This window comes from Terrapene carolina, unplaced genomic scaffold, assembly GCF_002925995.2.
Source record: "Terrapene carolina triunguis isolate 2854851 unplaced genomic scaffold, T_m_triunguis-2.0 Scaffold199, whole genome shotgun sequence".
Classification (NCBI taxonomy): domain Eukaryota; kingdom Metazoa; phylum Chordata; order Testudines; family Emydidae; genus Terrapene; species Terrapene triunguis.
In genome coordinates, this window is record NW_020664550.1 from 163,911 (window position 1) to 186,306 (window position 22,396).

At 46.1% G+C, this 22,396-nt stretch overlaps 1 protein-coding gene across 1 annotated transcript; it reads left to right on the forward strand.

Moving 5' to 3' along the window:
• The first annotated feature begins 377 nt into the window (after positions 1-377).
• Positions 378-20,137, forward strand: LOC113407176 (fas apoptotic inhibitory molecule 3-like). Its single transcript, XM_026655306.1, has 7 exons — positions 378-452; positions 2,222-2,554; positions 2,891-2,995; positions 5,702-5,909; positions 6,091-6,209; positions 7,131-7,292; positions 19,505-20,137. Exons 1-7 carry the CDS (start codon positions 416-418, stop codon positions 19,549-19,551), a joined length of 1,011 nt encoding a protein of 336 aa, XP_026511091.1. The 5' UTR covers positions 378-415; the 3' UTR covers positions 19,552-20,137.
• Positions 20,138-22,396: the final 2,259 nt, after the last annotated feature.

Genomic DNA, 22,396 nt, shown 5'->3' on the forward strand with positions numbered 1-22,396 from the left:
GGAACAAGTGCTGCTGCTTTGGGTTGGTTTTTACTTTGCAGCTCCTGTGTTTTTAACTGTACGTCTAAAGCACCCAGAGCTTTGGATGGTGGGGGCGGAGTGCCCTTTGATGTGGGGCTCAGATCAGACAGAAATCTAAAGAAAGAAAGAAAATCATTCAGTCCAGGTGCAACCTCACAACACGGTTACACCTGGGATGAATTTGGTCCAATATGTTTTGAAGCCTCCTATAAAACTTCCTTTATGGTTTGCATACCATTTGTATTTGTAGCGCGAGAAAGGATCTGATACAGGACCTCAAGCATAGCGAGTTCTTTTTGTTGCTTTCCTCCTTTCTGTTACTGGAAATACGTGCCACAGGAAGCAAGCAGCCATCACTGAGTGTGCGCTAACTCCTGTTTTACAAAGGGAGAAGATGGAGTTCATCAGTATGTTACTTTTCTTGCTGCAAGGTAAGAGTTGTATAGATTAAAAAAGCGCGTCAGGGAGTCCAAATGGAGATAGCAGGTAAGAACAAAGAAGATGTTTGAGCTTTGTTTTTAGACTTGGGGCATCTACAGTTAAACAGTTTACTGGGCCTGTTTGCTTTTATCATAAATTGCAGAGGGTTTTTACCCTCCAAGAACGTCCAATGTGATTTGTAAAACTTGGGGGGGGGGAGGGAATGAAGGGTCTGGCAGGTGGGTAAACCTGAAATGTCAGGAATTGTTCGACGCTGGACCATGAAATATTTCTGTGGCTTTCCAAGAACATTGAATAGCTGGAGATGCTTTAATTCTGCAGGACAAAAGAACATTTTCATTTTAGAGATGTTTATCATGTGAGCCTTGTTTCTAATGCAGAGTGATTTACAAACCTAAGTTAGTTAATTGGGCACACAACGTTAACTTAATGTTAGCTAAGTTGGGATACTGGGCACCTAAAAGCTTTCAAGTGAACTCATGTTTGTAAATTGGATCCAGTATGTTAAAGATATAGGGGTGAAATCCTGAATCCATTGAAGTCAATGAGAGTTTTGGTATTGACTTCAAAGGAGCCAGGATTTTACCCATAGGGTCAAGTCCAGCCAGCCATCAAGTAAAACTCATATTGCAATCAAGTTTTCCATCTGGAAGCAACTCTTTCCCATACTGCATCAGAAACTGCTGGATTTTGTGCATAATTATAAGCACTCCTACAGCATGTTGTTTGGTGGTTAGCAAGCCATTAGCTTCCTCACTGTAGTAATGTGTGGAATTTATCCTGCTATTTTTATCAAGCTAGGCCCAGGAAAATAGATCACAGCAAGGGATTACTGCACAGATAGATGGATGGGGAACCCTGCCCATACCCAGATGTTTTACTTTATTGAATTATTGATTGATTTATAAACTGTACCCTCCCTTCCTTAGCTCAGGACACATGAATAACATGCAATAAAAACATGGAGCCTGATCTTACATGAAGCCTGTTGGGACTTTGTGCTCCAGAAAATCGGTCTTTACTCCCAAAAAGCCAACAGAAAAGGGCATTACCAAACCAGAAAACAATTCCCGCCCATTCAGATCAACCCTCCCTCAGGCAAACATCGAACAGAAGGTCACTGCGGTATATGCTGAAGGTCGACAGACCTGGGCACTGTTACACTAGAGGGGGATTGAATTCCAGAGCTGGGAACCTTCATGTTTAAATACAAGGAGAATTCAAACAGGTGCCCTAGCGGAACTCAGACGCTGCAGTGACAAACAGGGTGGAAGGATCAGAACCCTAGCCATTCAGAGACATATAATGTTGATCAAGTGAATGCTGCGAACCGCGGACACTGGGAGCTGTGGGCGACTATGCCTGCGGATGGTCAATGTAAATTAACTGTCTCACAGCCCGCCAGCGGATTACCCTGACGGGCCGCAGGTTGCCCACCACTCTTGTAGAGTTTCTGTCATTGGAGGTTTTTAAGAACAGCCGTTGGACAAACACCTGTCAGGAACGGTCTGGTTATTTTGTAGTCCTGCCTTGAGTGCAGGGGACTGGACTAGCTGACCTACTGAGGTCCCTTCCAGTCCTACACGTCTATGATTCTATAAAGAGGCCTAAGGCCTTGTCTTCACTCATATTTTACCTTGTGTGAGTTATCACATGGTCAGGACCCACCTTTTTGCCTAGTGAAGACAGTGCCTTGGTGTGACGCCCCTTTAGCATAAATGTGACTCAGGCCCTGTGACTTCTTTCTCTGTGTTATCAGTTTCAGGTGCAGCAAGACGATGCATTCAAGTGACTGGTGAGGTTGGAGGATCCATCACCATAAAGTGTCCTGTGAAGGACATTTCCAGTCGAAAATTCTGGTGCAGGGAGCTCGAGACAGGGGTCTGTGGCACCATCATTTCCACCTCTCCATACATCAGTGAGAATTACAGGAATAGAATATCCATCACCGAGAGGCCTCAGGAAAGAATATTTCAAATTACAATCACAAGGCTGGAAGAGGAGGACACGGGGCTGTACACATGTGGGACAGGATTTCTAAACGACAAAGGCAGTGGAAGGACCCTCCAAGTGGAGCTGAAGGTTTCTAATGGTACGGGATCACTCCATAGTCACTCTGTACAGTATCTCTCTCTCTCTCTCTACAGTGCAGTATCATGCAGGGGTACCATGTCACTGATGCTACAGTATCACTCTGATGGAATGGTGTCACTGCTAATCCAATATCACTCTGTACAGTATCACTGCAGACACAGTGCCACTGAGGCTATGTGATCACTCTGTACAGGATCATTCCGGTTGTACAGTGTCATTGGTGATGCATGATCACTCTGTGAAATACCTCTTACAGTCTAGCTTTAGTAATGAAAATTGGATCGTGACTTTTTAGCATGTGCTCTAGGAACACATCTGGTTCTGTTCCATGCAGGGAATGCTCCACCCAGAATGGGCATGTTGTCTGCTGAACCCCTGAGATGTGACAGACCTATTGTGGTACCAACAGAGTCTGGCAACAAAGGTGCTGACACTCAAGGTGAGGTTTGCTGCATCCCTCTCTATAGCCTCACGGGAGGAGAGGGAAGGGAATTGGCACTAACTGGTCCCCATCTCTCCCTTAGAGTGGGGGAGATCTCTCAAGTTCACACTAATGAGGTGATGCACGTGGGAATCGTATGCCACAGCTGCCTGGGCTGTTCCTGTTCGGTAGCTTTCAGGGCACCTTTCACCAGCACTGGATTCACTAATGTATAATTGTCTATCTAATCTAGGAATTTATCTGCTTCCCCCTCATCATTGTGGTATCAGAGCGCCTCACAATTGTTAATGGGTTTTATCCTCACAGCCTCCCTGTGAGGTGGAAGTATCCTCCCTATTTGACAGATGGGGATCTGAGCCCTTAAGGTAGTCTAAGTGACTTGCCCACGCTCACACAGGAAGTCTGTGGCAGACTCAAATCTCTTGAGCCCCAGTCTGCTGATTTCCCTGTGAGATTTTCTTTCCTCTCTAAAAGAAAATCATCAACCAATCCTAAATACTGAGGCATTTATTTTTGAATGTTCCCATCAAGATTAAGCCTCTTAGGACTCAACAAGTTGTTGTAGTTTTTTGTTACCCTCTCTGACTAAATTTATAAACACGTGGCAGTTGTCGCTGCTAATATATTCAGAATGCCAGGCTCCTGGATCTTAGTTAATAGGGCTTTAGATCTTCCCTTGTATGAGTGCACAGGCACGAAGGCCAGACAATGCTGTGTACCACACATCCCTTCTTCTTGTTCTTTTAGGACTGGGGCTTGTTTCCTCCATTCCTTTCCCTGGGGCTGTTGGCTTGTATTGCCAGCACTAGGACAATATGGACCTGGCTGTGCTGTAATGGTTATATTCAGTGTGAGTCTTGATTTGGCTCTCAGTTAGACTGGAGTGTGGAGTGACTGCATTAAAATCAATGAAGTCATATTTGTGGACAATGGGTGTAAGGGAGAGGCAGTGCGGCCTAATGAATAGGGCATTGGATTGGGGCTCTGGAAACTTGAGGCAAGTCTTCAGTTGGTGCATAATAATTTATGTCAGCTGTAGATCTGCCGCTCTGGTTCTCTTCCCAGCTCTACCAAAGATTTTCTGGGTGACTTTGGACAAGTCACTTCATCTGTGCCTCAACTTCCCCAGCTGTAAAATGGGGATAATAATATTGACTTCTTTTCTAACATGTTCTCAGCTCTAAAGAATGTACATTTTTAATGAGGTAGGTATGTTAATTATTATTATTAATTATCCCTCCGTATTAACAATGGGGATGGTTGTTGTTTTTTAAACAAACAGCCTTCAAAACATAAAAGATCTTTAAGCTTAAAAGGGGAAAGCTGCTGTCTAAAATTTATCCCCAGGAGTCATAATAAATCCTGACCACAAACTGACTCTGTTGGCTTGAGTAGTCAGGAGTTTTGTTAAACTTTCTGCAGAATTCCTGCATTTTAGGTGCTCAGATGCACTGGTTCTCCTATGACTTGCCTTAAAATTCTCACAGTGCCTAAGAGCGCTGACTTCTGGAGGTCACCGATCGGGATGTATTGCACTCCTAATGTATTCCTGAGCTGCTCATTCATACCCTGAGGAATTGCTCCAATAATCCCTGAGATTGTCTTTGTTCTAGTTTCCCATAATCATTCCACTTCATGGGAAAGTGCTTCAAACCTCGCTATCTTCTCTTCTTGTTTCTTTTTTTATGTTTTTTTGCTGGTATGATCATATCAATTATCATCGCCTTATTCGTCTTCTTTTCTACAACAGCTATGTTCAGCCTGTTTGCCTGCTCTATTCTGTCTGTGCCAATGGCCCGAGTCCATAAAATCTTAGCCTCTTCATTCTCTAGAGGGTTTTCAATTTGGTAATCATAATACTGCATAGGGCGTTTAAATCTGTACTTGCCACAGAGGCTCCAATGCAGACACTTGGCAAGGTCATTGTGTCTGTCCATATATTCTCTCCCAGCCAGACTCCAGCCTATTATATTATTAATTAATGATGAATGATTAATTACTCTTATACGAGAGCAGAACCATGTCTGCTGTGTTCAAGAATCTAGATTTTTTGCAGTAAATGTCTATTTATCATGGATCATCAGTAATATCCTTCAAAGATAGTGACTGGCTCCAGTCCTACAATTAGCATCTTTGATCCTCAAGGGCAAACAAAGACTAAATCCTAACCTCAGCTATGCCCACCTACTGAATACAGTATGAGGAAATGAGAGCAGAATATTGCTCAAGAGCTTTACAGTTTAAAAAACAAAAAGCCCGCGCCAAATTTGGGTCTCACTCATACTGGTGTAAATCAATGATTCTCAAACTTTTGTACTGGTGACCCCTTTCACACAGCAAGTCTCTGAGTGTGACCCCCCCCCCTTATGAATTAAAAACACTTTTAAATATATTTAACATCATTATAAATGCTGGAGGCAAAGCGGGATTTGGGGTGGAAGCTGCCAGCTCATGACCCCCCCACATAACCACCTCATGACCCCCTGAGGGGTCCCGACCCCCAGTTTGAGAACCCCTGGTGTAAATCCATGTAACTCCACTGAAGTCAATGGAGTGTCTCCAGATTGATATAGGTGTGAGATTAGCATTTGCCCCTCGCACTCATCCCTAGTTTTGACTTTGAAACTTGCTTTATTGGAAAAGATACACGTGTTCAAGAATGGGAAATGTAGCAACAGTTCATTTTAATATGCTTTCCCCCAGGAGTCACACAACCACAGATGACTAATGGAGCATGGGCAAAATATACCTCCTATGCTGCACCTGGCATCAAATTCCCTGAGAGTACGATAATTACGCCTGCAGACGTCACTGGCAGCACTGTTACCTATGCAGCGTCTGGAAGTATAACAAAGGGGATTCCAAAGACTTCCAGGACAATTGGCTATGCACATCCCAGGCATACAAAGCGGTGAGTTCCACAAACTTTCCCCCATCTGTGATTTTCCAGCATGAACTCTCCCCTAGCTTATTTCATTTCCTCTCAAGCTTACAAATATTACCGGGTCAACCACGCTGTTTGTGTGACGAGTGGATCTGCATGTCAGAACTGGCAGTAAAACCACTTCCCCCTTTGACTCAATATTTTCCAGCCTCTTGAGAAGCAATTATGGGAATGATGTCTTTCAAATCCTGATACCAATTCTCCTGATAATGCTGCTGCTTGTGGCTTCTGTGATAATTGTTAGAAAACAGCTACGAGGGAAGAAAGGTAAGAGAAAGGTCACATACTTCTTATACCAGTCTGTGGTACCTGCCACTCTGTGGTAAAAAGAAAGGACAAGACAGTTTCCACAGTCGGAGAACTATAAGTTCTCTTTGAAAACGATTGATTTCTGCTTTGGATAAATTCACATAATTCCTTGCCTCTTGCAGAAAATAATGTTTTTATTTTTCACTATGAAAACTGCAGGTAGCTGCTAAAGCAAAACGGTAAAGTGGATCAAATTCACGAATACTTGTGAAAATAGCTGATGTTTGCACAGATATTTTATTCTATTCTATTTTGGTTCTTGTGCCATACCCACCACACTTGCACCTATCACATCAAGGGGAAAATTACCAGTCAGCTGGCTTCATTTCTAGGGAAAAAACCAAACAAATCAAACAGCTAGATAGGCAATAAAACAATTTCAGCTGAAACATAAAACCTACGTTGTGAACATCCATATCTGATGACTGAGTGTTCGTTGCCATGTCCCGGCCAAATTCTAATTTGACTAATTACATTCTGCCTGCATAAATTTGCCCTATAGTTTCAATTCACGCTTTTTCGTTTACTTAACCTATTTCATTTGCTCACCTGAATTGTTGTGTTATGTGGCTATACACCTGCCTTCTGTCCCAGAGGAGGCTGCATTTCAGTGAAGACAGTGTAAGCAACTTGTCATCCATTTTGTAAAGTCTGGTGAGCAGAATCTTTGGCTGTAAGTTGCTATAGAAGCACCATTATTATAACTGCTTTAGAGTCTGATTGACAGAGGTGCTAACATGGCACATTTCCACTGGTGGGAGGTGCATATGCTCAGCACTCTCAAAATCCAGCCATTAGTTTATTTCAGGGCGACTATAACAAATCACGAATGTTAAATGTATTGAGCCTGTAGACCTGCTGACTGCCATTGGTTTATAGGCATTACAATCTACATGTTTGGATGTTTTGGAGAAGCCGCTTCCAGTGAAACCTATGGAATAAATCAGAGGTTGAGTGCGCTCGAACATGGCCAAGGGCACATTCCAATGGAAAATATCTACAGCGTGTTACCCCGCAGGCTCGAGGGAGCTGACAGGAACAGTAAGTTCACCCACAACTATTCAATCCCTAATTCTCCACCTATGGTCTTTCCAATCTACAGCAGATGCTCACTAATGTCGGAGGGCAAGATTCTACTCTCATTTACAACAGTCTAATGTTAGCGTAAACCCACTGAAGTCCCTTGACTTACTTTGGATTTTTACTTTGCACTATTCTATTCTATGCAGGTTCTCATACTGGGCTAACGCATCTGGGTGCCTCCCAGTAGTGCATTAAACATCATGACCAACATCTATCACCTGTTGTTTGTTCTGTCATCCTCTCCCCAGGGGGAGAAGCATATGCAGCGCAGTGTCTTGTTTTGGTAGGGTTTTAAGTTTGTTGTTTTTAAATATACACGTTGCTGTGAATTTATGTTAGAGAAAGTGAGGTCAAAGAAACACACTTTGCACTTGGAGTGAAAAGTGATGAGGTTTGTGAAGGCCCTTAGTTCCCGGAGGAGTTTATTCCACAGTATTGGACCAGTCCCCAAGAAAGTTCCGTCTCCCACACGGCCCAGCCTTACCCTTATCGTGCTAAAAGCAGAATTGGCCTCATTGTCTAATGTTACTCATGTTACATGCACCACTGACTGAGGACAGTTCCGTAATCATATCCTGAAAGCTCTCAGCCCACACGCCCATCAGACACCCCTGACAATCCCATTCCCTTTGGCTTATGTAACACACACCTCCATTGTGCTAGTAACGCACTTGGCTGCAGTGCAAGATGCTCCCAGGTTCAGCATGAGCCTTGTGAATCCTGTCTTGCTCCTTCCCTTCCCTGCTTTTTGTTTGCCAGGGGCGGGGGATGGATTTACAAAAATTACTGGAGTAAAGTTGCGCTGCTGGACAAACAAGCATCAGTGCAGTGCTAAGGAAAATGAAAGTGGCAAGTCTGGTGATACCAATGTGTTTATACAGACTGCAGGAACATCTCAAATGGTGGGTTGGGACCCCAAAGTGGGTCATGACCCTGTTTTAATGGGGTCGCCAGGGCAGAAGTTAGACTTCCTGGGACCCGGGGATGAAGCCAAAGCCAAAGCCTGAGCCTCACCATCCGGGGCCAAAGCCCAAGCGCTTCAGCACTGGGTGGCGGGGCTCAGGTTACAGGCTCCCCACCTCCTTGCTGAAGCTTTTGGGTTTTGGCCCCCCACCCCTGCCCTGGATGGTGGGGCTCAGGTGTTGCCCCCTCCCATTTGGAGCAGTGGGGTTTGGGCTTTGGCTTTGTCCCCCCGCCCCCAGGTGACGGGGCTCAGTCAGGCTCAGGCTTCGGTCCCCCCTCCTGGGGTCATGTAGTAATTTTTGTTGTCAGCTTACCCAGGCAGTGTAACCGTGCAGAGCACAAACAATTCGGATACAGGATCAGCCTCTGCAACAGACGCAAATCCAAAGGGCCTCTGTGGGGTAATCCTGGGAAATGAAGCCTGGTCTCCTGCATGTTAGGGCAGAGCATTAACCAATAGGCTACTGCAGCCCAGGATGTTGAACTTAAATTAATTTAGGGGGCACATGTATACAGTGTTCACTAGCAATACACATGCTAACAAACACAGACCCAGACTGACTTCTGCTCCTTCTTACATTATCTAATCACTTCCTTAGGCAAAGCCCTATGCAAACAGACAAACCTTGCATCAGGCTCTGAAGGGCAGCAAACTCAGGCTCTGTTTGATCAACAGAGGGAATAAATTCCAGGACTCACCACTGAGAATTTCAGATCTGGGGGCTGACAGTAAAAGCAGCCCAGCTAATGTCACCTGTCTGGATGACACACAGGGAGGCAGGCTGTTAGCCAGGTAGGCAAACCATCTTCCTAGCTCAGTTACAGCAGTTGGAAACACACAGGAAGCCAGTGAAGTCTTGGTAGAGCTGGGCTAATGTGTTCCAAATGGCACACGACTATGGAACTGGGCAGACTTGGTTTGCACCAGCTATGGCTTGTGTGCAGAGGCTAGACATGTGTGAGCAAGAGACCATCTAGGGCCGGCCCTAGGGAAAATGGCACCCTGGTCAAACTTGTATTTTGGTGCCCCTGACCCCCTACCCATTGCTCCCAGGCCCAACCGTCTCCTCTCACACATTGCTCCAAGCTCCCGTCTGCAGCTTTGCATCCCAGGCCTGCCTCACTCCTTGCTTCTTGACCATGGCATTTCCCTGACCACAGCATTCACCCGTAAGGCCAGCCCTGAGACCATCAAACATTCCTGATGGGACCCTATTGCGGCAGCAATCTGGATGAGACAACCTTGTGGTGATGGCCCAAACTAAAAACCTTGGGTGGTCATGTTGACTGAAAGAGCTGTTGGTGGGGGTGAAAAGGGAAACAGAGTGAAATGTGTTAGCAGTCAGGTTGGACTCTCAACTCTGAGCCATTATAGCAAGTTGCTGCTTACTACATGGTTGCTTTGTTCAGCAGGACTTCAGTATTGAGCTTCATACTTGAGTTGAGAACGATCACGAAAGGACTATGAGCATGGGGTGCTAGGAAATCCAGTTATTAGATAGCTGAACTTAGATCACCAAGCCATTTCCCTTGACCGACCCACCCGCCACAAGAAAGAAATAACGTGGACACTGCAGGAGGTGTATAAATAGGTGAGCTGTCTATTTTAAGGCCTTTCTCTCTCTACCACTCCCTCTCCTCTCAGTAGGAATTTCTCTCTGATATATAATTAGGCTGATAAAATCATCCATAATTACCTGAGCTGTCAGTTCAAGCTGCCTGATGATATCCAGATGTTTTGGCCTTTCATCAAAGCCGTCCCCCTGTCTGAAGCTTTTCCAACAAGGCATGCCGCAGTTTCTGCATTGCATCACCCACACTGTTCCTTTAGATGAGAATGACATTTCATCGCGAAGCTCAGAAGCTACAGAGAAGTCAGGAACCTGGCAATCCTTTCCACGCATAAAAGAGGTTGGAATGAAGGACACTGCAGTCTGCTATCACTGCAGCCGCTATTCCATTCCATCCAGGGAGGTGGAGATTAGAGCTACAGAAGTTGCCATGCATTATGGGACTTTGCATGGTGAATCAGACAGCAAATTCACAGAGAACAGAGTCCTGGCTTAATCAAGTGAAACTCCATTGATTTCAGTGAAGTTATAGCCACTTATACTGGCTCTGGATTTGGCCCCAGATATCCAATTAATTGGGAGTCAACTTAACAAACCATTCAGTGGGCTAAAAATACAGCTCATCCGATTGACTATGTCCAGCCTCTCATTAACCAAAGTGTATATTACGTTTTTCATTCTTTGGGCCCAATCCATCCCTGATGTAACTCCACTGAAGTTACACTAGAGGTGAATTTGATCCAACAATGCTAAGTTAACAATAAGTTGAAAAAGTTGGGTTAATTTTATTCCCCCACACCTCTCCCTTTAATTTTCATGTCTTCTCCTGCCTCTGCACTGATTCCAACTGGAAGCAGCAATGGAAGAGCTGAAATACAGCATGAGATTCTTGTGAGATTTCTAGCCCTGATTTCCAGATCCAAAAGGTTTGGCCACTTATCCAAATGGAATCTGCAAACATTTTGGGGTTCACCCAACAGTACATGCAACTTAAATCCACACCTATTAACCCCACCTTTTAATACTGCTGTCAAGATTACGTCCACCTGCAGCAGACAATGATTCACTCCCGAGGATGCCTTCTGAGGACATGCCTCCTTAATAAAGGGGATAACAATAACACTTTGCATTCATATATCCAGGACCCAGTGATATAAAAGCCAGTTACATAAGGCTCCCCTCTCAGTGAGTGTTATTAGCCCCTTTTTGCAGCTGGAGAGCCTGGAGCACAGAGAGGTGGAATGATTTGCCCAAGATCACACAGAGATCAATGGCAGCGTTCAGAATAGAATCTAGGGGTGAGATTTGGTGCTGTGCCGCTAAGAAGCACAGCACAGAACTCCCAGGCCAGAGGGAAGTGGGGCTAAGGAAGCTCTTGCCAGGCTGCTCTGAGGGCTGGAGAGGCCTGTCTAGGTTACAGCAACCTCCCCAGGCTGCCCTATGAACTGCAGCGCTGCCCCAAATCTCCCACTGCAACATACCCCTCCGGCCCTCTGCATGTCCCCTACAATAGGGCTTATGACGGGGTCCTCAGAAGGCAGGCTTATGGCTGTGTTCTGCAGTGCTGCCTGTCCTGGAGGAAGCATATGTCTATGGGTATCAAGGCTTTTAGAACTGCTTTCCATTATACCTAGCAGGAAGGGGCTGGAGAGACCCTTAGGCTCTAATTCCAGATCCTTTGTTCCAGGCGCTAACCACCACATACGTTCCCTCTTGTTGAGGTACTAGGGTTAATCTATATTTCAGGCCCATGGAGAGGGTGCAAGAGAGGGAGAAACAAAGAGACAAAAACACTCAAAGGGCACTTTCTTTCCTTTACTACTGCAAACGACCCATTAGTAATTCCAACTGCGCCTTCCCCTCACCAGCCATCTCGGCGCAACCAGCCCCACATATCTAAGACCTAACAAATCTCATCTCTCGGCAGTAACAGAAGGGAAGCCAGGTTCATGCTTAGACCTCCTTCCTCTCTAGGGGATGACTAGTTCCATTATCCTCTTCTAGAGAAAAGTTCACCAGTCATCAACAACAACAAGAAAAGAGAGATAATTTTGACATGATATATGGCTTCCCAGTGGTGAGTTCAGCTTACGCAATAAACGGCAACACTAGGAAGAAACTTGCAAGACATGTGACTTAACTAACTGTTTATTTTTGTCTGACAGGTTTAACCTTTATAATGCTGCCATTTTTCAGGCCGCTAGTCAGAGCAATGTCTCAGTGGATATAATACCTAGCCCTTACATAGGGCTTTTCATCTGTAGAGCTCAATGCACTTTACAAAGGAACTCAGTGGGGAAACTGAGGCGCGGATCTGTATCATGGAAATTAGGGATAGCTTGGTTACCTAGTTCTGGCACAGGATACTTATTGGCTAGCACAGGGTACATTTTTAAAGAATTTTTCTAGTCTTGTTTAAATATCCCCAATGACAAGAATGTTATCTTTTCTTAAGCTATTCCACTGCCTAATAGATCTCCCAGTGAGGCCATTTTTCCGATACTCAGACTCAGTTTCTCTTTTTAAATGTCATCCTCTTCATATAGCCCCTTGGAATGCCCGAAGTAGGCGTCCGTGTGTGGTAAACTATTAAATAGCAAAGCTAGAAAATTGTAATAAAATAATGACCGCAATTAATATAACTGACCCATAAATATAGGAGTGCTACATTAGCGCTGAAAGACATAGTGGCATGGATAGAGAATGATCACCGTAAAGATTGTGACCATGGATGGTTTCAATGTTAGTTTACAGGCAGGGGTATAATAGTCCCTACTCAACAGGGCAGGCTCTGTATTACACACCCTAGTCCTTTATTCTTTTGTCCCAGTCAAGCTGGATACATGTTCAGGTAGTGATGCTATGAGCAGACACAGCAGGAAATGCTTTCATTTGGGAAATGCACAGCACTTGCATAACGTACAAGACTCAGCATTTTTTGCTGGCAATAATTGAAAGAAGGTGCCAGATAACTGGATGTTCAACGAGGCTTTTTAGGCATTGATGAAACAGGTGAGAGACCTGCCTTTTCAGAAAATTGTGAGGCAAGCTGGAAAAATGCAGTTAAATTCGCTTGGGGAGTTGTAATTTGTGTCGTCATTTTTTTTTTCTTTGCAGGCTTGGCTAGTCAGACATTCAGTGGATATTTCCAAGTTTGCAAAACCCTGTAATCGTTACATTATCTTGGCAGGGAGGCAATGTGCCTATGGCTTAGAGCACTGGACTGGGATGCAGGAGACTTCTGTGCTATTCCCATCTCTGTCACTGGTCTACTGGGTGACCTTGGGCAAGTTGCTTCTTCTCTCTGTGCCTCAGTTGCCCCAGCTGTAAAACAGGGATAATGAGTGACCTCGTTTGTAAAGCGCTTTGAGCTCTACTGTTGAAAAATGCTGTATAAACGTTATGATGCTCCTGCTGCTGCTGATTACATGTTTCCAACCGCCAAGGCACACTCGTGTCAGGAATCTTTACTGAGAGCCAAGAGTTGCTTCAGATTAACTCATTAGACTGTGTTCCCACTACAATACACAGTTGTCCTGGCTCTCTCAGACCACTTTAAAAAACACCAACTAGGGAATAAGCTCAGGCTCCATCAACCCTAAAGGCAGGATTTTCAGAAGCACCTAGGTCACTTAGGCACACTGGTTCCGCTGGATGTCAGTGGGATTTTGTGAGGAAGAGTTTCAAAGTCACACATGGCAGTAAGATGTGCTCCCTCGTAATGCCTTTTAAAATAGTCAGTGGCCATCTCTGCCTGTGGTCCTAAGTCACTAAGGGTATGTCTACACTACAAAATTAGGTCGGATTTATAGAAGCCGGTTTTATAGAAACCGGTTGTATGCAGCCGATTGTGTGTGTCCCCACATAAAATGCTCTAAGTGCATGAAGTCGGCGGACCGCGTCCACAGTACCGAGGCTAGCGTCGACTTCCGGCGCATTGCACTATGGTACCTATCCCACAGTTCCCGGAGTCTCCGGCGCCCATTGGAATTATGGGTTGAGATCGCAATGCCCGGATGATGCAAAGCAGTGCCGCGAGGGGTTCTGGGTACATTGCGTCAGGCCCCTCCCCCGCCGTCACAGCAACGGCAGACAATAGATTCGCGCCTTTTTACCTGGGTTACCTGTGCAGACAACATACCACGCCAAGCATTGAGCCCGCTCAGCTCAGCTCACCGTCACCATATGTCTTCCGGGTGCCGGCAAACGTGGGACTGCATTGCTAAACAGCAGCAGCAGCTTACTGCCTTTTGGCGGTAGACGGTGCAGCATGACTGGTAGCCTTCATTGGCGATCTGGGTGCTGGCAACTGTGGGGCTGGCAGCCGTAGGGCTGCATTGCACCAGCCCCTTGCCTTTTGGTAGAAGATGGTTTATTACGACTGGTAACCGTCGTCGTCGTACTGCAGTGGCTGTCGATCATGGGCACCCGGGCAGACAATGATGGTTATCAGTCGTAGTATGCTATTTTCTGCCAGGCGCCCTGCTGGCTCATTGCACGTTAGCAGAGTCGTAGTATGCTATTTTCTGCCAAGTGCCCAGTATTGTCTGCTAAGCACCCAGAAGAGGTCGATGGCGATCTGGGTGCTGGCAGACATGGGGCTGGCAGACGTGGGGCTAGATTGCTACACAGCAGCAACCCCTTGCCTTTTGGGCAGAAGATAGTATATTATGACTGGTATCCGTCGTTGTCATACTGCAGTGGGCATCATATTGTGCAGTAGACCTGAAGGCTTACTGCCAAGCGCCCAGTATTTGCTGCCAAGCACCCAGAAAATGCCAAGGGCTATCAGTCATGCTGCACCGTCGTCTTAAGATGTAAAAAATAGATTTGTTCTGTATTCATTTGCTTCCCCTCTCCCTCCTGCTAAACCCAGGCTTTTGAGTTCAATCTTTGGGGGGGGGGGGGCATTCTGTGTGACAGTTGTTTGTGTTTCTCCCTGATGCAAAGCCACCTTTCTTGATTTTAATTCCCTGTACCTGTACGCCATGTCGTCACTCACCCCTTCCTCCCTCCCTCCCCTGGTCCGTCAGATACTACTTTCGCGCCTTTTTTCAGACCAGACGCCATAGCCAGCACTGGGATCATGGAGCCCGCTCAGATCACCGCGGCAATTATGAGCACTATGAACACCACGCGCATTGTCCTGGAGTATATGCAGAGCCTCCTGGACATGCCAAAGCCAAACCAGGACCAGCTGAGGAGGAGGCGATTGCAGCGCGGCGATGATAGTGATGAGGAAATTGACATGGACCTCTCACAAGGCACAGGCCCCAGCAATGTGGAAATCATGGTGTTACTGGGGCAGGTTCATGCCGTGGACCGCCGATTCTGGGCCCGGGAAACAAGCACAGACTGGTGGGACCGCATCGTGTTGCAAGTCTGGGACGATGCCCAGTGGCTGCGAAACTTTCGCATGCGTAAGGGCACTTTCATGGAACTTTGTGACTTGCTTTCCCCTGCCCTGAAGCGCCAGAATACCAGGATGAGAGCAGCCCTCACAGTGGAGAAACGAGTGGCGATAGCCCTGTGGAAGCTTGCAACGCCAGACAGCTACCGGTCAGTGGGGAATCAATTTGGAGTGGGCAAATCTACTGTGGGGGCTGCTGTGATCCAAGTTGCCAGGGCAATGAGAGACCTGGTGATATCAAGGGTAGTGACTCTGGGAAACGTGCAGACCATAGTGGATGGCTTTGCTGCAATGGGATTCCCAAACTGTGGTGGGGCGATAGACGGAACCCATATCCCTATCTTGGCACCGGCGCACCAAGCCACCGACTACATAAACCGCAAGGGGTACTTTTCAATGCTGCTGCAAGCCCTGGTGGATCACAAGGGACGTTTCACCGACATCAACGTGGGCTGGCCGGGAAGGGTACATGATGCTCGCGTCTTCAGGCAGTCTCTTCTGTTTCGAAAGCTGGAGGAAGGGACTTTCTTCCCGGACCAGAAAATAACCATTGGGGATGTTGAAATGCCTATCGTTATCCTTGGGGACCCAGCCTACCCCTTAATGCCATGGCTCATGAAGCCGTACACAGGCAGCCTGGACAGTAGTCAGGACCTGTTCAACTACAGGCTGAGCAAGTGCCGAATGGTGGTGGAATGTGCATTTGGCCGTTTAAAAGCGCGCTGGCGCAGCTTACTGACTCGCTCAGACCTTAGCGAAAAGAATCTCCCCATTGTTATTGCTGCTTGCTGTGCGCTCCACAATATATGTGAAAGTAAGGGGGAGACATTTATGGCGGGGTGGGAGGTTGAGGCAAATCGCCTGGCCGCTGATTACGCGCAGCCAGACACCAGGGCGGTTAGAGGAGCACAGCAGGGCGCGGTGCGCATCAGAGAAGCGTTGAAAACCAGTTTTGTGACTGGCCAGGCTACGGAGTGAAAGTTATGTTTGTTTCTCCTTGATGAACCCTCCGCCCCTCCCCCACCACCCGGTTAACTCTACTTCCCTGCAAACCAACCACCCCACCCTCCCCTACTACCCTTCCCCCTTCGAGCACCACTTGCAGAGGCAATAAAGTCATTGTTACTTCACATTCATGCATTCTTTATTAATTCAGCACACAACTAGGGGGATAATTGCAAAGGTAGGCCTGGATGGGTGGGGGAGGAGGGAAGGAAAAAGACACAGTGCACTTTAAAACTTTAAAACTTATTGCACTGGAAATCATCTAGGCTGGAGTGATTGGGTGGCCGGAGGCCCCCCCACCGTGTTCTTGGGCGTCTGGGTGAGGAGGCAATGGGACTTGGGGAGGAGGTCTGTTGGTTACAGAGGGGCTGTAGCGGCGGTCTCTGCTCCTGCTGCCTTTCCTGCAGCTCAACCATACGCAGGAGAATATCACTTTGATGCTCCAGCAGCCGGAGCATCGACTCTTGCTTTCTGAGTACAAGTTGACGCCACCTCTCCTCTTCACCATGCGTTTCAGCACGCAACTTCTCCTCTTCAGCCCGCGATTCAGCACGCCACCTCTCCTCTCGCTCATATTGGGCTTTTTTAAAATCAGTCATTGACTGCCTCCACGCATTCAGCTGTGCTCTGTCAGCGTGGGAGGCAGTCTGTAGTTCAGTAAACATTTCGTCACGCGTCCTTCGCTTCCTTCTTCGAATATTCACTAGCCTCTGCGAAGGAGTAAGATTTGCAGCTGGTGGAGAAGGGAGAGGTTGTTAAAAAAGATACATTTTAGAGAACAATGGGTAGACTCTTTCACGTTAGATTTTGCTGTTCACAACATCACACAGCACATGTGCTTTCGTTACAAGGTCGCATTTTTCCTCTTATATTGAGAGTCTCCTGGTTTGGTGTGAGAGATCACTCACGCAGTGCCAGGACACAGATTTCAGCTTGCAGGCAGCCATGGTAAGACATACAGTCTTTGGGCTTTTTTAACCTTCTTAACATGTGGGGATGGTTTCAAACAGTACTGCCCTCATTTCCCATACCAAGCACCCGTTTGGTTGGCCATTTAAAATGGGTTTCCAATGTAAAAGGAGGGGCTGCGATTTCAGGTTTAACATGCAGCACAAACCCAACTAACTCCCCTCCCCCACACACCCAATTCTCTGGGATGGTCACTTCACCCTTCCCCCCCACCGCGTGGTTAACAGCGGGGAATATTTCTGTTCAGCAGAACAGGACGGGGCACCTCTGAATGTCCCATTAATAAAATCGCCCCATTTCAACCAGGTGACCGTGAATGATATCACTCTCCTGAGGATAACAAAGAGCGATAAGGAATGGATGTTGTCTGCATGCCAGCAAACACCGGGACCATACGCTGCCATGCTTTGTTATGCAATGATTCCAGACTACGTGCTACTGGCCTGGCGTGGTAAAGTGTCCTACCATGGCGGACGGGATAAGGCAGCCCTCCCCAGAAACCTTTTGCAAAGGCTTTGGGAGTACATGAAGGAGAGCTTTCTGGAGATGTCCCTGGAGGATTTCCGCTCCATCCCCATACACGTTAACAGACTTTTCCAGTAGCTGTACTGGCCGCGATTGCCAGGGCAAATTAATCATTAATCATTAAACACGCTTGTTTTTAAACCATGTGTAATATTTACAAAGGTACACTCACCAGAGGTCCCCTGTGTGCCCTCAGGGTCTTGGGTGAGTTCGGGGGTTACTGGTTCCAGGTCCAGGGTGACAAACATATCCTGGCTGTTGGGGTAACTGGTTTCTCCGCTTCCTTGCTGCTGTGAGCTATCTATGTTCTCTCCATCCTCATCTTCCTCGTCCGCCGAACCCGCTTCCCTGTTTCCAGAGAGGGACTGATAGCACACACTTGGGCTACTGGTGGCTGCACCCCCTAGAATGGCATGCAGCTCCTCGTAGTAGCGGCATGTTTGCGGCTCAGCCCCGGACCTTCCGTTTGCGTCTCTGGCTTTGTGGTAGGCTTGCCTTAGCTCCTTAATTTTCACGCGGCACTGCTGAGCGTCCCTGTTATGGCCTCTGTCCTTCATGGCCTTGGAGACCTTTTCTAATGTTTTGCCGTTTCTTTTACTGTTTCGGAGTTCGGCGAGCACTGCTTCATCTCCCCAGATGGCGATCAGATCCCGTACCTCCCGCTCGGTCCAGGCTGGAGCTCTTCTGCGATCCTGGGACTGGGACTGGGACTCCATCATGGTTACCTGTGCTGATGGGCTCTGCATGGTCACCTGTGCTCTCCACGCTGAGCAAACAGGAAATGAAATTCAAACGTTCGCGGGGCTTTTCCTGTCTACCTGGCCAGTGCATCTGAGATGAGAGTGCTGTCCAGAGCGGTCACAATGAAGCACTGTGGGATAGCTCCCGGAGGCCAGTAATGTCGAATTCCGTCCACACTAACCCAATTCCGACCCCCTAAGGCCGATTTTATCGCTAATCCCCTTGTCGAGGTGGTGTTAGGAAACCGGTTTAAAGGGCCCTTTAAGTCGACAGAAAGGGCTTCGAAGTGTAAACGTGTCCAGGCTTAAGTCGATTTAACGCGGCTAAAGTCGACCTAAACTCGTAGTGTAGACCAGGCCTAAGGCCTGTGCTACACTTACACGTTTTATGACATAACTACATTGACGAGAGGTGTGATTTTTTTTTTTTTGTTTTTTGTTTTTTTGGCCAAAATAGTTTTACCTCTATAACCCCTCTCAGTGGCAGTGGAAACTGGCAGGGATCCATTCCTGCGTAAACTCACCCACAGAGAGGGGCACAGAGATCAGAGCAGGACCCAGAGGGGCTGGAGCATCTGCCTTGGGGCCTGGGATTGGGCTGGGAAGAAGGGCATGAGATCCAAAGGCGCTGGAGCAGTACCTTGGCACCTGGGATCAGCCCAGGGAGGAATCCCCAGGATTCTCCTGCCCATCCTGGAGCACCCTGTCCCGCTGAATCTCAGTACCTTCCCTCACACCCCCTTCTGTCCATGCAACCCCTTTTGTGGTGACTTTACCAGAATAACCCTTCCCTGCTTACAGGAGTCTGCAGTGCAAAAGGCTGAGAATCTATTCCACTACATCTAGTCATAATGGAGCTGAGTAGGTAGTCACAGTATTCCTCCCTGCCTCATACCACTGCATTACCCTAGACCCATTGCTAGATGTAATATTTTATAAAAAAGATACTTGTCTCATTACCACCTACTGTCTATGTTTTTTTCCTAGGTTCTCATGTACCGCGTGACTCATATCACTGCAGAGTTGACTTATAAGAGCTGCTGTGACTGCACATCGGTCACCAGGCACAGCTGAGGAAGGACTTGAGGCACACACAAAGCCGCCTCCAATCAGCACCTGAACCCTACATGGCAAAGCATTACTTTGATGCTGTGACCATGCTGCTCTGCAGAAGCTGCTCTACATGCTTTCTCCACACAAAGTGCTAATGCTAAGTTTACAAAGGTACAATGGATTTGCTGTGGTTGTTTAAATGTGATTTTTCTAGTTTGCTCTGCAGATCTTGGTCTTGCTTTGCAGAGCTTGGTCTGTACAGATGATTGCCAAAACACGCAGGTTCAGGTAAACATTAAAAGCAGAGGTAAACTTTTCCCCTCAATATTTATTGACTGTGGATGAAGATTTCTCCTATGCAGAGGGCCAGTGCAGGACCGAAGCACCACTTAAATCCTCAAATTAGGTTAATAGACTGAAGTGTTGTCTCAATTTTGTGCTCTTTGCACAAGAATGGATTTCACCCTATAAGCTCATTGGCATTTTGATATAGCATTAAAGTTCATCTTCATTGTCAGCTTGAACTAGGTGAATATAGTTGGTAATCCAGTGCCCAGAAAAAGAAGAAGGAGAATTGTTTTGCAAAAATTTCTCGTGTTTCATCAAATGCATTTTTGGTGCTAAATTTCTGATCAGCTATGAAACTGGCTGGAAAACAGAGTTTGTTTTTTTTTCCTTTCCAATTACTTTATACACGTTTTTCATTCAAATAAATAAAAATGTTTTGGAGAAATGTTTAGGGAGTGCTTATTGTTATTGAGACTCTGGGCCTGATCCCAATTTAACACTGATGTAAATCCATTGACATTAGTGAAGTTATGTTTAATTCCAACGTGTTACCCTTTCTGCTTAACAATCTGTCCCAATTTATATTCAGTTCCAACACTCCGCTTCCTTCCCCAGGTCTAAAGAAGAACTCTGTGTAGCTTGTACCTTCTACCAGCAGAAATTGGTCCAATAGAAGATATTACCTCACTCAGGGGGGTGTCATTTTTAATTTATAGCAGTATAAGTGAAATCAGATTCAGACCCTAAACTAACATCACAGGCCTAGAGAGGTCCCTCCGTGTATACCCCTACTAGTGTGGTGGGGGAGCTTATATTGCTACGGTCCAGGCAGAAGGTATCATCTCAGACTACTTCACGGTGACCTTCACAGTGGTACTGGATCCTGTTCTCTAGTCACCATTCCCTTCCATGACTTCGGATTCCTGGCCAGGACTTAGTATGACCCCCACGTGGGTACACTGGACAGAATGGGCTGTGTTAATCTGGGAGCGAAAGACAACCACAGGGCCCATCTGTGTCCAGTAGCGTCAATAAGTAATCCTCCTTATATTTCTCATGGCTAAGTCCTGTCTGTTCTGAAGACAGGAGGACAATACAAGCCCTCTCCCCCTTCTCAGATGCTGCCCTTCCCCTAACATCTGTAAGAAAGAAATGAACTACATCTGTTTTGAAATGAACTATTAAACTTTTATTAGCTGCAAAAAAGCAAGTAACTTTGACCATACATCTTAAATACAGTTAGACATTTAAAATATTGCAAGAACAAATATTGTCATTACACCTGATGTCAGTTTCTCAATGACATTATTCACTGCTAGTAGCTTGTACAATATGTACATACTGAATAACAGACAATACGATCATGCCATATTAGTTATACAAGAACAGATACACCTTAAATACATTTTATATAAATACATCTTAAATAAAACAGATTATTTAAATAGAGCTTATTTAAAATAAATAACATTTGGAACTTGCAAAGCACCTTTCATTAGAGATCTCAAATGAGTGTTATGATGGAAATGTAGTTTTAGTTCTAAGATACTTTACAAGTTAGTGTCTGATAAGCTCTTGTCACTTATACCTGTGCATAATGTGATGTGGGAATCTCAAAAGGTTCCGCTTTGGGTGAATACTTATCTAAGTTTATCTAAACCTCTTGGGACTAATTCTCATCTCACTGACACCAGAAGTGAAGTCCTGGCCCCTTTCAAAGCCAATGGCAAAACTCCCATTTGACTTCAGTACAGCCAGGATTTCACCCCAGATATATAGATACACATCTCCATCTACTACCGTGGGGTTTCTCCTGACCTACATGGATGTAAGTGAAAGGAGAAGATTTAGATCCAGCGTTTGGTTCAGGCCCATCGTTAGTAGAAAGTACCAGACAAGTAGCGATATAATGTTGTTGGGCCCTGTGAAATGGAAACAACATCAGTTTGTTCCTGATGTGACATCTCCACTCCACTCCCATGGCCTGGGGCTGAGAAGCAGTGAGTGCTCACAATTCCAGGATCAGGCAATCTGCTTTAGCTGTGCAGTGCCGTCAAATGAAAGTAGCTCACAGCCTCTATCACCAGATCCCTTGAGATTCTAAAGATCAGGATCTTGGGGAATTTCTCCTTGAGCCATGCAGACATCTGCCTCTTTCAGTAACAAACAACGAACATGCACAGGACCATCGTCACCTAATGTACACTGTCAGACCTTCCATGGAGCTACATCAGTTTACTCTGTGTTACAGAAAGCAAAAACGACATGAAGATTTGTAAATAATTTTGAAATAAATAAGATATTGAAATAAAAAATAGGCTGTGTTCTTGATTTTCTCCGTGTTCTTAGTTCTTAATCCCTTCCATCCAGACGAAGAGAACGTCCAGCTCACCCAGTGCTTTGTTTGCTGCAGCGTTTCTATCCAGCTAAAGAAATAAAACCAAGTCATGCTGTTAGTGCCTTCATAAAAAGCTGTAGATAAAATTAAAGGTTGATCATAGTGATTTGGTTTTGCATATACACGTTTTACTTATGTAA

Excerpts from the sequence above, each read along its gene's own strand:
- LOC113407176 (XM_026655306.1), top strand. The coding sequence starts at position 416 with ATGGAGTTCATCAGTATGTTACTTTTCTTGCTGCAAG. Across the intron at positions 2,996-5,701 it reads CAAAGGTGCTGACACTCAAG|GAGTCACACAACCACAGATG; the intron begins GTGAGGTTTGCT and ends GCTTTCCCCCAG. Across the intron at positions 7,293-19,504 it reads CGAGGGAGCTGACAGGAACA|GTTCTCATGTACCGCGTGAC; the intron begins GTAAGTTCACCC and ends TTTTTTTCCTAG.